This window comes from Chionomys nivalis, chromosome 11, assembly GCF_950005125.1.
Source record: "Chionomys nivalis chromosome 11, mChiNiv1.1, whole genome shotgun sequence".
NCBI lineage: Eukaryota > Metazoa > Chordata > Mammalia > Rodentia > Cricetidae > Chionomys > Chionomys nivalis.
Window position 1 is genome coordinate 70,437,511 of NC_080096.1, and position 12,638 is coordinate 70,450,148.

At 37.8% G+C, this 12,638-nt stretch overlaps 1 protein-coding gene across 3 annotated transcripts in view; it reads right to left on the reverse strand.

The window, feature by feature from the left end:
* Kdm4c (lysine demethylase 4C) overlaps positions 1 to 12,638 on the reverse strand; it is a 194,952-nt gene that overhangs the window by 153,988 nt on the left and 28,326 nt on the right. For all 3 annotated transcript variants that reach the window (XR_009057981.1, XM_057784161.1, XM_057784160.1), the window contains one exon: positions 10,879 to 10,993. Coding sequence is in view for 2 of the 3 variants with exons in the window: in XM_057784161.1 (XP_057640144.1) it covers positions 10,879 to 10,993 (115 nt within the window). In the remaining variant the exon portion in view is untranslated. The remainder of the gene's footprint in view (positions 1 to 10,878; positions 10,994 to 12,638) is intronic.

Consider the following 12,638-nt stretch of genomic DNA (forward strand, 5'->3'; position numbering starts at 1 on the left):
CTTTTGTAAAAAAACACTACTACAACTTACATCACACATTGACCCTCTCACACATTAAGAGTGAGAAACTACAACATTCACTCTCACCAACTGGCATGCCATCAATACAAAAACTAAAGAGAGAAATGCTGGAGCTAACTGACTTTATCAAACAAAGGAACCCAAGAGACAGTTATAGAACATCTACCCAAAGACAAAAAAATACCTTTTCTCAGCACTTCATGGAACTCACTCTAAAATTAAGTACATACTTGGAACATAGCAAGTCTCAATAGATACAAGCAAATTGAAATGACTCCTTACATCCTATCATACTACCATGGATTAAAACTGGGCATCAGCGGCAGAAAGCTTACAAACTCATGGAAACTGAACAACTCTCTGCTCAAAAAATACTGGGTCATGACTAAAATTAACAAAAAAAAATTAAAGACTTTCTAAAATTCAATGAAAATGATTATACAACATATCCAAAATTATGGGAAACAATGAAAGAGGTGTTAAGAGGAAAGTTCATAGACAAAAATGCCTAACCAAAAAAAATTAGAGAACCCTCATACTTGCAACTTAACAACACATTAGAAAGTCCTAGAAGAAAAAGTAAGCTAAGAAGAGTACATGGCAAAAAAGTAAGAACTGAAATCAATAAAATAGTAACCAAGAGAATAGAAAAAAAAAATTAGTGGAACAAAGAGTTGGTTCTTTGAGAAAATCAACAAGATAGATAAATCCTCATCTAAAGTAACTAAAAAGCAGAGAGAGAATATCCTAAATAATAAACTCAGAAACAAAAACGGGGACATATCAACAGACAAGAATATCCAGAGAATCCTTTAAAAAAGACTTTGAAAACCTATACTCCAAATTGGTTTTTTTTTTTTTTTTTTTTTTTTTTTTTTTGGTTTTTCGAGACAGGGTTTCTCTGTGGCTTTGGAGCCTGTCCTGGAACTAGCTCTGTAGACCAGGCTGGTCTCGAACTCACAGAGATCCGCCTGCCTCTGCCTCCCGAGTGCTGGGATTAAAGGCGTGCGCCACCATCGCCCAGCCTATACTCCAAATTGTAAAATCTAAAAGAAATGCATAATTTTCTCAACAGGTACCATTTAACAAAGTTAAGTCATGATCAAATAAACAATTTAAGTGGACTTATAACCTCTAGTGAAATGGAAGCAGTCATTAAAAGTCTCCCAATCGAAGAAAGCCCTATGACAGATGATTGAGTGAAGAATTCTACCAGGTTTTCAAAGAAGCAACACTAACACTCCTCAATTTACTCTATAAAATAGAAACAGAAGGAATATTGTCAAATTCATTTTATGAGGTTACAGTTTCCTTGATACCTAAGCCACATAAGGACTCAACAAAGAAAGAATTACAGACCAAATTCCCTTATAAATATTGATGCAAAAATACTCAATAAAATATTGCAAAGCAAATTCAAGGCCATATCAAAAAGATCATTCATCATGATCAAAGAGCCTTCATCCCAGAAAGACAGATATGGTTTAACATATAAAAATCAGTAAATGTAATACACCATATATATAAACTGAAAAAAAAAAAATCACATTATCATTTCATTAAGCGGCTGAAAAATCCTTTGACAAAATCCAATATACCTTCATGATAAAAGTCCTGGAGGGGTTAGAGATTAGGGACATATCTAAACATAATAAAGGCAATTTACAGGAAGCCTGTAGCCAAAATCAAATTAAATGGAGAGCAACTCAAAGCAACTCCACCAAAATCAGGAACAAGAAAAAGTTATCCACTCTCTCCATATCTATTCTAGAGAGTATGTGAAGTTTTAGCTTATGTTTAAAATTTTAGTTTAAGTACTTAAGTTTTGGGGTGGGGTGGGGTGGGGTGGGGGAAAGGGAGATAGGGAGAGATAAGGGAGAAGGGGAAGATTGGGGAGAGCTTGGGGGAATGAGATGATTGATATGGAGGAAGGCTGGATATGGGAGCAGGGAAGAAGATATCTTAATTAAGGGAGCCATTTTAGAGTTGGCAAGAGACTTGGCTCTAGAGGGGTTCCTAGATGTCCAAGGATATGTCCCCAGCTAGGTCCTTGGGCAGCAGAAGAGAGGGTGCCTGAACTGGCCTTCTCCCATAGTCACATTGATGAATATCTTGCATATCACCACAGAACCTTCATCCGGCAATGGATGGAGATAGAGACAGAGACCCATACTGGAGCACTGGACTGAGTTCCCAAGGTCCAGATGAAGAGCAAAAGGAGGGAGAACAGGAGCAAGGAAGTCAGAAGCGTGAGGGGTGTGGTCGCCCACTGAGATGGTGTGAATGATCTAATGGGAGTTCACCAAGGCCAGCTGGACTGGGACTGACTGGACTCTCTGAATGTGGCTGACAATGAGGGCTGACTGAGAAGCCAATGATAATGGGTTTTGATTCTACTGCATGTACTGGCTTTGTGGGAGCCTAGTCTGTTTGGATCCACACCTTCCTAGACCTGGAGGGAGGGAGGAGGGCCTTGGACTTCCTACAGTGCAGGGCACCCTGACTGCTCTTAGGACTGGAGAGGGAGGAGGTGGAAATTTTTAATAAATAAATAAATAAATAAATAAATAAATAAATAAATAAAGTACTTAAGTTTTAGCTTAAGTCTTAGAAAGGGTTATTTACAACATCTGTAATTCCAGTTCCAGAGAACTAACACCCTCTTTCTGGCCTTCATGAACACCAGGCACACATGAACACATATACAAGCAAAACACTTATACATAAGAAATAAAATAATTTTTAAAAATCATACAAACTGCCGGGCGGTGGTGGCACACGCCTATAATCCCAGCACTTGGGAGGCAGAGGCAGGCGGATCTCTGTGAGTTCGAGAACAGCCTGGTCTACAAGAGCTACTTCCAGGACAGGCTCCAAAACCACAGAGAAACCCTGTCTCAAAAAACCAAAAAAAAAAAAAAATCATACAAACTATCTCCTGGGTTATGGCACATGCCAAAATTTCCATCCAGGTGCCTCACACAGTAAGGTCTTACTGACAAGAAAGAGGAATATTTCCTGAAAATAATACATTCCTTTTCCTAAGTAGTTGACTCCTAAACAAGCAATTTTCATTGCTTGGTCAATCTTTGATAGACAGACAGAAGAAACATTATAAGCAGCTATGTGCAAACTGTACTTATGCTTACAAGGATAACTACAAAACAAAATTTATCTCATCAAACTACTCCAAGACTATGCTAGAGAGTATCATTACAGTCCATAGATTTTCTTTGCCTTGTTTTTCTATAATATTATCACAAGTGGCAACTAAGTTTGTCCAATGCATAAGGTAGGTAATATATATTCTTTTTAATTATGTCATCTCATTTTATCCTATAAAAGTGACAAGTGTCCTCAGATGCCATTTCATCTGAAAGGACTGTAGAAAGGTATAGCTTGCCCAGGATCTCAAAATCTCAAAGTTCATAACCACAAAGCCAAGGATGAAAAACTCTAGCCTGAGATGGCTGTATTGTTTCTGAAACAACGTACCCAAGAAACAGCCAAAAAGTCATAAGCTTTACAAAAAAAAAAAAAAAGCAGAACTTCTTCTCCTTTATCTCCTAATACCTTAGAAAGTAGAAATGTAGTGTGCTTTTGGGCCTTTATTTTTTGGGTTTGATGTTGTTTTTTGTTTTTAGGTAGGTCCATCAAAATTTAGAAATAGCTAAAGTCATGTAGACCGTTCATGGCTACACTCACAGACAGGAAGTCTTTTTTTTAATTACAAGGGCCAGTAAGATGCCTCAAAGAGTAAAGGTAAATATCACTAAAGCTCAAGACTTGAGTTCTGTCCCTGAGAACCAAATGATTTAAAGAAAAAATTAGCTCCTACAAATATCCTTGTAAGACATCCTGTGGCTGGCATTTGCCACTCACATACACACTACTAAAGAAAAAAAATGTTATTTTAAAACTCAAAGAAATAATCACTATTTTTTTTATTTAGTTTGGTTTTATTGTTATTTTGGAAACAGGTTATCTCTATGTAGCGCTAGCTGTCCTAGAACTCTCTATATAGAGAACAAAGACAACTGAATCGAGAACAGGGAAGCTAATACAGGATATGAGAATGTAATTCAATAAAGACAAATATTTAAGAAACACCAAATGAAATGATGGTGGAAATCAAAAATTCAACAAATCAAATGAAATCTTTTTAAGACAAAGTAGAAGAATTGGTACACTGAAAGAAAATAATAAAATTTTAAAAATATGAACAGAACAGGGAAACTTTTTGGGACATCTTGAAAAGCAAATCAACTGGAGATGTGGATCATTGAAAGCACACATGCCTAGCATGCATGAAGCCCTGAATCAATACTTAGGAATTTGAAGTAGAAGAAAGGAAAAAAAAAACAAAAAATAATTAAATAAATAAATAAATAGAAATAAATCAATGAATTACAGGCATGAAACTAAGAGGAAAATTTATTCTAAAGGAAGATAACTGTAGAAAGAAAGAAAAAATCCCAAACCTAGGGAAACATGGGCTTATTCACATATAAGAAGCATTTTTTTTTTTTTTTTTTTTTTTTTTTTTTGGTTTTTCGAGACAGTGTTTCTCTGTGGTTTTGGAGCCTGTCCTGGAACTAGCTCTGTAGACCAGGCTGGTCTCGAACTCACAGAGATCCGCCTGCCTCTGCCTCCCAAGTGCTGGGATTAAAGGCGTGCGCCACCACCGCCCGGCTATAAGAAGCATTTTTAAAAGCAATTGGAAAAAGAAACCCCAAGTTATACTACAGTTAAAAGACTAAATATATAGAACAAAGAAAGTATATAAAATGCTACAAATAGAAAACCACCAAGTCATAAAAAAAGACAAACCCACACAATAACAAATGATCCCTAAACTGAAACTTTAAAAGTCAGAAGAAGCCGGGCGGTGGTGGCGCACGCCTTTAATCCCAGCACTTGGGAGGCAGAGGCAGGCGGATCTCTGTGAGTTCGAGGCCAGCCTGGTCTACAAGAGCTAGTTCCGGGACAGGCACCAAAGCTACAGAGAAACCCTGCCTCGAAAAACCAAAAAAAATAAAAAATAAATAAATAAATAAAAGTCAGAAGAACATAGAAAGATGCAATGCATATTCTGAAATACTACAAGAACCAACCCAGGCTACAATACCCAGCAAATTTGTCTATTATGACTGGGGGAGAAATTAAATATTAAATTCATAATAAAAACAGGCAAAAAGATCAATGAACATCAAGCCAACTCTACAGAGGATACAATAAGAAATTCTTCAGATTTAAGAGAGTGGTAAACACAACCACTAGAGACATCCAGAAGTTACAGGAGGAGAAAGATAATACATTTGTTAAAGAATCATTAGCAAAACAGTAAACACTACAAAATCAACAAAAGGAACACACCTTTCAATAATAATTTCAAATATTATTTAGTCTCAATTTCCCAATCAAAGGATAGACTAGCCAGCAGACTGTATTAAAAAAGAAGGAGGGAGGGAGGGAGGGAGGGAGGGAGGGAGGGAGGGAGGGAGGGAGGGAGGGAGGGAGGGAGGGAGGGAGGGAAGGAAAATCTGTCACTGGAAGAACCAGAAATGTCGGACATGACGTAACAGTGATTAACCCTAACACAGAGCTACTGCATGATTTCACTACCAGTAGCTCTGGTAGTTCATTCCAACAAAAAATAGAGAAGCAGAGGTTTTTAAATGGCATCACAAATCAAATGGTTTTAACAGACGTTTACAGAACATGCCACCCAAACACTGCAGAAAACACATTTGTCTCAGGATTACATGGAACTTTCTTTAAAAGAGATCATATACAAAGCAAGTCTCAACAAATACAGGAAAATTCAAATAACTTCTTGTATTCTGACTACAAATAATACAAATCAATTTCAAGAAAAAAACATAGAAAACTCAAAGTCGTGGGTATTAAAACAACACACTACTCAATGATGGAGACACCAAGGAAATCAAGAAAACTAAAAACAAACAAAAAAAATACCTAGAATTAGAAGAAAATGAAGACACAACATGCCAAAATATCTCTAAAAATGTGCATCACCGGAGCTCCCGACATCCTTGTCTTTGCTGCTTTTGTCTTCTCTGAAGCTTGCCGAAAATGTCAGTTGCCAGCCAGGACACTTATGACCAGAGAGAACTTGAAGAAGAAATCATTCTATCGCTGGTCCCAGCCACGGATGATCTCACTTTAGAAGGCCCTACAGCAGAATCTTTAGCCACAGAGCTCAAGCCAGCAGCTTCTTGGGATACCAACCCCTCGGTGTCCCGAAAGCCCCACCCGTCCCTGCCAGCCATCCTGCCTCCTATTAATGAGGTGTCCCGGAACACACTTCGGGAATGGTGCCGCTGTCGCGATTTGAGTACGGACGGCAAGAAAGTGGAAGTCTACATGAGACTCCAAACAATGTTCATATTCCGAACAAAAATGCCATATTCCCAAAACACCTCGTGAGGCCAGACTGAAGCCCATTCCGAAAAAAACCAACAAAGCAGTCATCGAAGGACCCAGACCCCGAGGTTTGAAGAGGAAGAGAGAGGAGGACGAGTCCGGTGTAGAAGTTCTGACTTCAGAAAGGGAGTCCGTTTGTGCAGCCTGGGGAAGAATTGCCACGCGAGCTTCTCAGCCTAGGGCTGAGAATCGCCAGCCTCTTCCCTCTAAAGCCAAAGCATTTCTGCCCCCAGTCACCGGATGCAGGTGGTGTGTCGTCCACGGCAGGCAGCTCCCTGCCTGCAGATGCTCGCCGGTCAGACCTGGGTTCCAGACAATCCCCAAAGGATGATACCTCTCTTCATTTTACCAGCCTGTGTTTTCCCATCCCCCGGAGTGGAAGATAATATGCTCTGCCCTGAATGTGCCCACAGCAATAGGAAGATGATGAGGAATTTAGAAAGGGACAGACGCACTGAAAAGAAACACAAACTGCTACGTGAAAATGTGCCACCTTAGACTGATGCCAAGGTTTTGTGTGGTTTTGTTGGATATCCAGTCTTATAACTGGATATCCAACCATCCCTGCATTGGACTTGTGCAATACAATTTTATTCATGGGGTCCAGAGAACAATTGGGGTGAAAAGATTAAAATTCCTGTCTTCAAGCAAAAAAAAAAAAAAAAAAAAAAAAAAAAATATGTGCATCACCCCTAGCCACTATGAAAATGCAAATCAATACTATTTTACGATTTCATCTTACATCAGTAAGAACGACAAACGAAGGCAGGCGGTGGTGGCACATGCCTTTAATCCCAGCACACGGCAGGCAGTGGTGGGTGGATCTCTGTGAGTTTGAGGCCAGCCTGGTCTGATCTCTGTGAGTTCGAGGCCAGCAGGTTCCAAAGCTACAGAGAAACCCTATCTCAATAAAAAAGGAAGAAGAAGAAGAATAATAATAATAATAATAATAATAATAATAATAAGAAGAAGAAGAAGAAGAAGAAGAAGAAGAAGAAGAAGAAGAAGAAGAAGAAGAAGAAGAAGAAGAAGAGCAAACAACCAGTAGAACAACAGGCAACAGATGTTAAAATGGTGTGAGGAAAAGGGAACCCTCATTCACTATTAGTGGGATTTCAAACTGGTGCAGTCACTGATTCACAAAAGCTAGAAATAAATCTACCATATGATCCAGACAAACCATTTCTCAATGTATGTTCAAAAGACTAAACATCATACTCCACCAATGCTAGCCCAGTCGTGTTTACTGCTGCTCCAGTCATAGCAGCTGGGAAGAAGAACAAAAATGTGGTACATATGCGCTATGGAATACTATTCAGTGGTAAAGTGATGGAGGTGGTTGGAAAATGATGGAGGTGGTTCTTGTATCTTATCTGTTGCTTTCATTGGTTAACTAATAAAGAAAACTGCCTTAGCCCATTTATAGGCCAGCCCTTAGGTGGGTGGAGTAAACAGACAGAATGCTGGGAGAAAGAAGCCGAGTGGGGAGTCGCCATGATTCTCCCACTCCAGACAGACGCAGGTTAAGATCTTTCCTGGTAAGCCAGCTCATGGTGCTATACAGAATATTAGAAATGGGTTAGATCAATATGTAAGAGCTAGCCAATAAGAGGCTGGAGCTAATGGGCCAGGCAGTGATTAAAAGAATACAGTTTCCATGTAATTATTTCGGGGCATAAGCTAAGCCATGCGGGCGGCTGGGTGCCGGGGACGCAGCCCCGCCGCTCCTTATTACAACAGTAAAGAAAAACAAAATCATAAACTTTGCAGGCCAATGGATGGAATTAGAAAAGATAAATTAAGTGAGGTAAACCAGACACAAAAGACAGATGTCACATTTCCTTATTGGAGGTTCCTAGGTCCACATTTTAAGATATGAGTACATAAAGAAACCAATAATGTAAAAAGGGACCATTATTGGGTTATGGGAATTGGGGAGCAATAGAGACGAGAATAGCAAAATAGAAGTAATCTGGTCATGAAGAGGGAAAAGTGCGGGCTCCTTGGAGAACAGGAGGTAGGAAAATACAGAAGGTGGGAAAAGGATAAAAGGGAATGGCATGATACAAGTGATCAGATAGGGGAAATGGAAAAGGTGGGGTACCTTAAGGAAAGAGGATGGAAGTAAATACATGGACAGAGGGAAGTAAAATAACAATGTGGCTGAAAAACTCACAAGATATCATAACTTACCTAGAAAAAAAAATCCTACAATGCATACAACTCAATGTACAAATTATAATTTTAATGAGCTTTTCTCTTCTGAGATGATGGAAATCCCTTCAAAGGCCAAAGACTACCTGAGAAAAATCCCAATACCAGACATGAGTAGCTTTCACTTATATTGCTGGCAAGAGCTATCTAAGAGAAACCCAAAACACACAACTTATTGCTTTTGCCTTTAGTTGACCTATAGTGATGGAAGGTAAATTTCTACTGCTGAAACATCATGCAATAATGACCGGAGGCCTTAAAGCTCAAACTGACCTGAATGCCCCCTCCCTGAGGACAAGCTTGCATGGTATCAGAAGGGGCCATGAAAGCTTCCAAAGGACAGAGACAATCAAGAGTTCTATCAAACTATGATACTTATGAATTACATCAATGACCAACATGGCATAATAACCCTGCAGATGCAATAGCAGAACACACACCTTGATAGTAAACAACTGTTCTCTAACTGGATTAAAGACAAGAGGAAGACCATGCTTGGAATTAGAAACCATTACTCAGTGTTGGTGAAATCACTGTCATAGGAGGAGGGAGAATCTACAACCACTAATCTAGACAAGCATAGTCCCTGACTATAATCTATAAACATTTGTCTTTATGCCCACAGATAAATATAGTGTTTACCACTTATTGAGGAAACTTATCTATGCAATAGGCATTAATAGTATATAAAACTATAGCCATCAAAATGCAGATGTATCCAGTCCCAATGGATACATCTAAAAAACATTCCTACAGTGAAGACTCAGGAAACATTGCAGAAGATAGAGCAGAACTACTATAAGAGCCAACTACTATAAGAGCCAAAGGATCAGGGACACTGCTGTGAGATTGTTTCTCCTAGTAACATAAGAAGCTTTATCCATAAATTCTGAACAACATGACTGCCTAAACATGAGCTGAAGAAGGACACTAACACACATGCTAAACTGAATGGGAAAAGCAAAGTCCATTAGGCCTCCACTCTACAAGAACTACAGCCCACTAAGGAAAGCTGAGAGTGATGGAGGTGACCATCCACAGCAAAGAGTACACCAATTGGTTGCTCAGTGCCAAGAGTCAGCCTGAAAACATACACACAAGTAACATTATACAGACTCAAATAGTTATATTTAAAAATATAAATGTATATAAAATTACATATATTCATATAGTAACAACTGAAAAAAGAGGTCATGAATTTGAGCAAGAAAAGGGAGGGATGTAAGGGAGGATGTGGATGGAAGAAAGAAAAGGAAAATGTTATTATAATATACAATCTCAATGAAAAGAAACACAGAAAAGAAAGAATAAACTGAGGAAGACACTAGCAGATGAAAGGACTTCCCATGCTTACAGAAAAGAAAAAGTAATATTCTGAAATGTAGTCTATATATTCAATACAATTCCTATCAAAATTCCAATGCCATTGTTCACAGTATGAGAAAAAATGTTAAAATGTATATGGTTGCATAAAAAAACCAGAGAGTCAAAGTCACCTGAGCAAAAAGAGTAATGTCATAGGTATCAGCATATCTGATTTCAAGCAAAACACACCAAAGGTAATAAAAATGCATCAGTGCATCAGTATCAGGCTACCACAAAAGCAGGCAGGCTAATCAATGAAATGAAACAAAGAAGCCAAATATAAATCCAAACAACTACAGCTGTATTAGTCAAAAGGATTAGAAGTTCAAGGTCATTCTCTGCTGAATAGCAAGTTTTAAGCTACTCAAAACTATATAAGACTCTGGCTCAGAAGACAGAAAGGGGTGAGGGAGATCTAGAAAGTGACTCGGTGGCTAATAGTGAATACTGATCTTTCAGGGGACCTGAGTTTGGTTCCCAATACTCATACAGAAGGCTCGCAACCACGTGGTACTTCAAATCCAAGGGCTCCAATGGTTCAAACCTCCTAAAGTATCTGCACAAATACGTATATCCTCAACCACAGGCACATATACATTCACATACTTTAAGGTAATAAAAATATATTTTAAAAGAAACAGAAAAAAGAGAGTATCGGAAGGAAAGAAGGAAAAAAGAGGAAGAAAGAATCCTACTGGTGTTTTCTCTCATACTTGTAAAAAGTACTGACACCCAAAAGCTAATAAATAAAATATGATGCTAGCTAAAAATAATAAACAAAAGCAGTATCACCAATCTTTTAAAAACCACAACATAAATATATATATATACCTCATCATATATGCTTCCATTAATATCTGCTCCATAAATAGGTGCCACAAAAGTTAAGTTTTTCCAGTACTTGCGTTCCAAATCTTCATAATCCAAGTACCTCGGAGTACAGTATCTATAAAAAAATTAAACAGTAAAAACCACAGACCAGTAAGACAATTTTAAGGATTTTCCACCCATCTAATGTAATATATTTTCTAAATAAATTTATTATATACTGTAATAGTGTCAAATTTAATGAATAATATACAAAAGCATTTATACTTAAAACTCTATAGGATTTTTATATTCTTTATCAGGTAAAACAAGCACTTTCATAAAAGTACTAATAAAGGAAGTAAATTATACCTCATTATTTTAGCTTTCAAAGTTTTCTAAAATACTTAGTCAATTATACAAGAACATTGTACAAATTTATATATTAAAAAGATACAGAACATATGGAAAAACTGAGGGGAAAAGGCCTGTATAAAACTCTAAGAGAGCTGAAATAAGATCCTCTGCAATTATTGGACTGGTACTGCCTGGTATACTAATGACATGCAAAAAAGAAGTCACTAACATAGTTGGAGTGGAAGAATAAACTAGCACAATATAATTTATCAACACGTATCAAGTCAAAAGTATATATACCATTGTGGGGCTGGAGAGATGGCTCAGTAGTTAAGAGCAACGACTGTTCTCCCTCAGGACCTGGTTCAATTCCCAACTCTCACATGGCAGCTCACAACTATCTATAAATTCAGTTCTTTTTTTTTTTTTTTTTTTTTTTTTTTTTTTGGTTTTTCGAGACAGGGTTTCTCTGTGGTTTTCGAGCCTGTGCTGGAACTAGCTCTTGTAGTCCAGGCTGGTCTCGAACTCACAGAGATCCGCCTGCCTCTGCCTCCCAAGTGCTGGGATTAAAGGCGTGCACCACCACCGCCCGACTAAATTCAGTTCTTTAATAAAGTATATTATACGGGTTGGAAAGATGGCTCAGAAGTTAAGAAAGGTCCTGAGTTCAATTCCCAGCAACCACATGGTGGCTCACAACCATCTGTAATAAGATATGGTGCCCTCTTCTGGGCCTACAGGAATACATGCAGACAGAACACTATACATAATTAATAAATAAATCTTTTTTTTTAAAGTATATATACTCTTGATCTAAAATTTAGAAATGCATCTTAGTAACACTGAAATACAGAATGAGGAGGTATAGTGTAAGTAACTAGAAACACAATAGGTATGAATTATTTTCCTATAGTTGTGACAAAAGCAACTTAAAGAAGAAAGGGTCCACTTTAACAGTGAAGCTTGAGATGGCAAATCCATATGCATTTACATTCAGGAATCAAAGACTAATGCTAATTCTCAACTCTGCTCTCCTTTTCTTCTAATCTAGGATCCCAGCCCATGTAACTACTCTATCCAGTTAAGGTAGTCTTTCCATACCAATTAATCTAATATACATAAACTCTCTCAGGTATGCCCAGAGGCTTATGATTCTAGATCCTGTTAATTTGACAATGAATATTAACTATCATGATTGACTAAACATAAAAAAAGGTAGATCTTCTTTCTATTTAATGACATTAAAATACTTCCACACTAAACATATAAATAATCCCACCGATGGATTTTTTAAAATAAAATCAAAAACAGAACTCTGGAGCTAGGAATGTACACACCTAGTTCAAATGGAAAACAGCTTGTCTACCAGCCCAACTTACTTCTTTGGCTTATTTTTAAGATTTTTTTTTAAATTTTATTTATCAATA